Genomic DNA, 1,552 nt, shown 5'->3' with positions numbered 1-1,552 from the left:
CACACACACACAAATCTTTGTTACACACACAAATTCTTTTTACACATACAAATCCTGATTTACAAGTACACAATATTTATGACCACAATTTGAGTCCATACATTGAGGTCAAGGGCATATGTACCACCTTCATAAGGTCCAATTAAAGCATTTCAGTCAGGTTGAGGTCTGGACTTTTACTATTGCACGGTCTAACTGTGGGGTGAATTTACTAGAACGTCCACTCCTGAGAAGATTGCCTTTGAATATTTTCCACTTGTGAAGAATCTTTCTAACTTTAGAATGGTGGACTACAAATAGTGGTATAAATAGCCTAAAAATACAGATTGACTGATAATAATAACTGACTATCTAAGATCATTGCTTATGTCTTTCCTCCTTGGCATTGTGTTAACACACACCTAAATAGTCCATATGCTCACACTTCCTTAGAAACCTTAGAAATGACAAAGGGTGTACTTCCTTTTTCACATGACTCCATGTACCACATACCTTTATAGCAAAAACATATCAGCTGATTACTCCCAATATACATACCTCTAGCTTGGACCTGTACAGTACAATGGACTCTGTTTTTCCAAAATGTTCCACAGCAGCAACCACGTCTTCATGAGAAAAAGTTTCGACAATCCCATGTAATTTGACCATTGTTGAAGTAAAAGATTTACTAGCCTGTGCAAACAGACAAAAAAATAAATAAAAAATCAGTAACTAACTATAGACTTGACTGTGAATGATTGAAACTAGTTCCGTTTATAATTTGTTTGGTGTAGGCAAACACATCCTTGTCTGTCGACGAGTCCTGTTAGTCATAAGGAAAACTTTTCTTTTAATTGTTTCTTTCTTTTCCCTTTATCACAGATCAAAACATTTTCTCAGTGCCTTAGACCCAAAAGTTGAGGATGAAAGAAGGAACTATATTACTTAGCACTCCTTAACTGTTGGCAAACACACCAACCTTAGGCTTTGAAGAGGTACTTGCTTCACTCTTATGAAGTCCAGGTTTACTTTCAGATGACTTGGTGGTCTTCGCCTTCTTTGAGGAGGAGGAGGATGTAGAAGCAGAGGATGATAATGATAATGGTGACTTCATCTTGGCTAGCTCAGCCAGTATGACAGGAGCGATTGTTTCAGCTATGGCCTCCAGGTCAGACTTTTTTGACAAAGAGTGGAGACCTAGAAGGACAAAGATGGAAAAAGAGTCACACTTTGGTGGTTCATATGTCTAAACAGAGAAGGTTATCCTGTCAGTTGGAGTGTTTTATATGAAAAAAACAGAGATAGGTGAAATTTCTGTAATTTCAGTAGTTATTTTATTTATTTTTTAAAGTTAAATGGCCTGTATTTGTATAGCGCTTTACTTAGTCGCTATGGATCACATAGACAGACAGACAGACACACAGACACACATACATACAGAACATTTTCACTATACTCCACAGCAGTATAGTGAAAATGCTGTGGAGTATGAATTTGATCATGTTTGACAATGAAAACATACATTTGGAAGTGGGAGAAATGTATTAATTATGAGTATATTTTAAGTTATATG

General features: G+C 36.4%; 1 protein-coding gene across 2 annotated transcripts in view; it reads right to left on the bottom strand.

Annotated features, from left to right (window-relative positions):
• Positions 1-1,167, bottom strand: part of LOC102204272 (uncharacterized) — a 32,942-nt gene extending 31,775 nt beyond the window's left edge. For both annotated transcript variants that reach the window (XM_005753428.1, XM_005753429.1), the window contains exons 1-2: positions 959-1,167; positions 538-672 (exon numbers count right to left, since the gene is read on the bottom strand). In XM_005753428.1, coding sequence (XP_005753485.1) covers positions 538-672; positions 959-1,093 — 270 coding nt within the window. In that variant the 5' untranslated portion in view covers positions 1,094-1,167. The remainder of the gene's footprint in view (positions 1-537; positions 673-958) is intronic.
• Between the last annotated feature and the right edge of the window lie 385 nt (positions 1,168-1,552).

The sequence above is a fragment of the Pundamilia nyererei genome, unplaced genomic scaffold (genome assembly GCF_000239375.1).
Source record: "Pundamilia nyererei isolate P.nyererei 1_Seehausen unplaced genomic scaffold, PunNye1.0 scaffold00427, whole genome shotgun sequence".
NCBI lineage: Eukaryota > Metazoa > Chordata > Actinopteri > Cichliformes > Cichlidae > Pundamilia > Pundamilia nyererei.
This window is presented reverse-complemented; position numbering and strand designations above follow the sequence as displayed.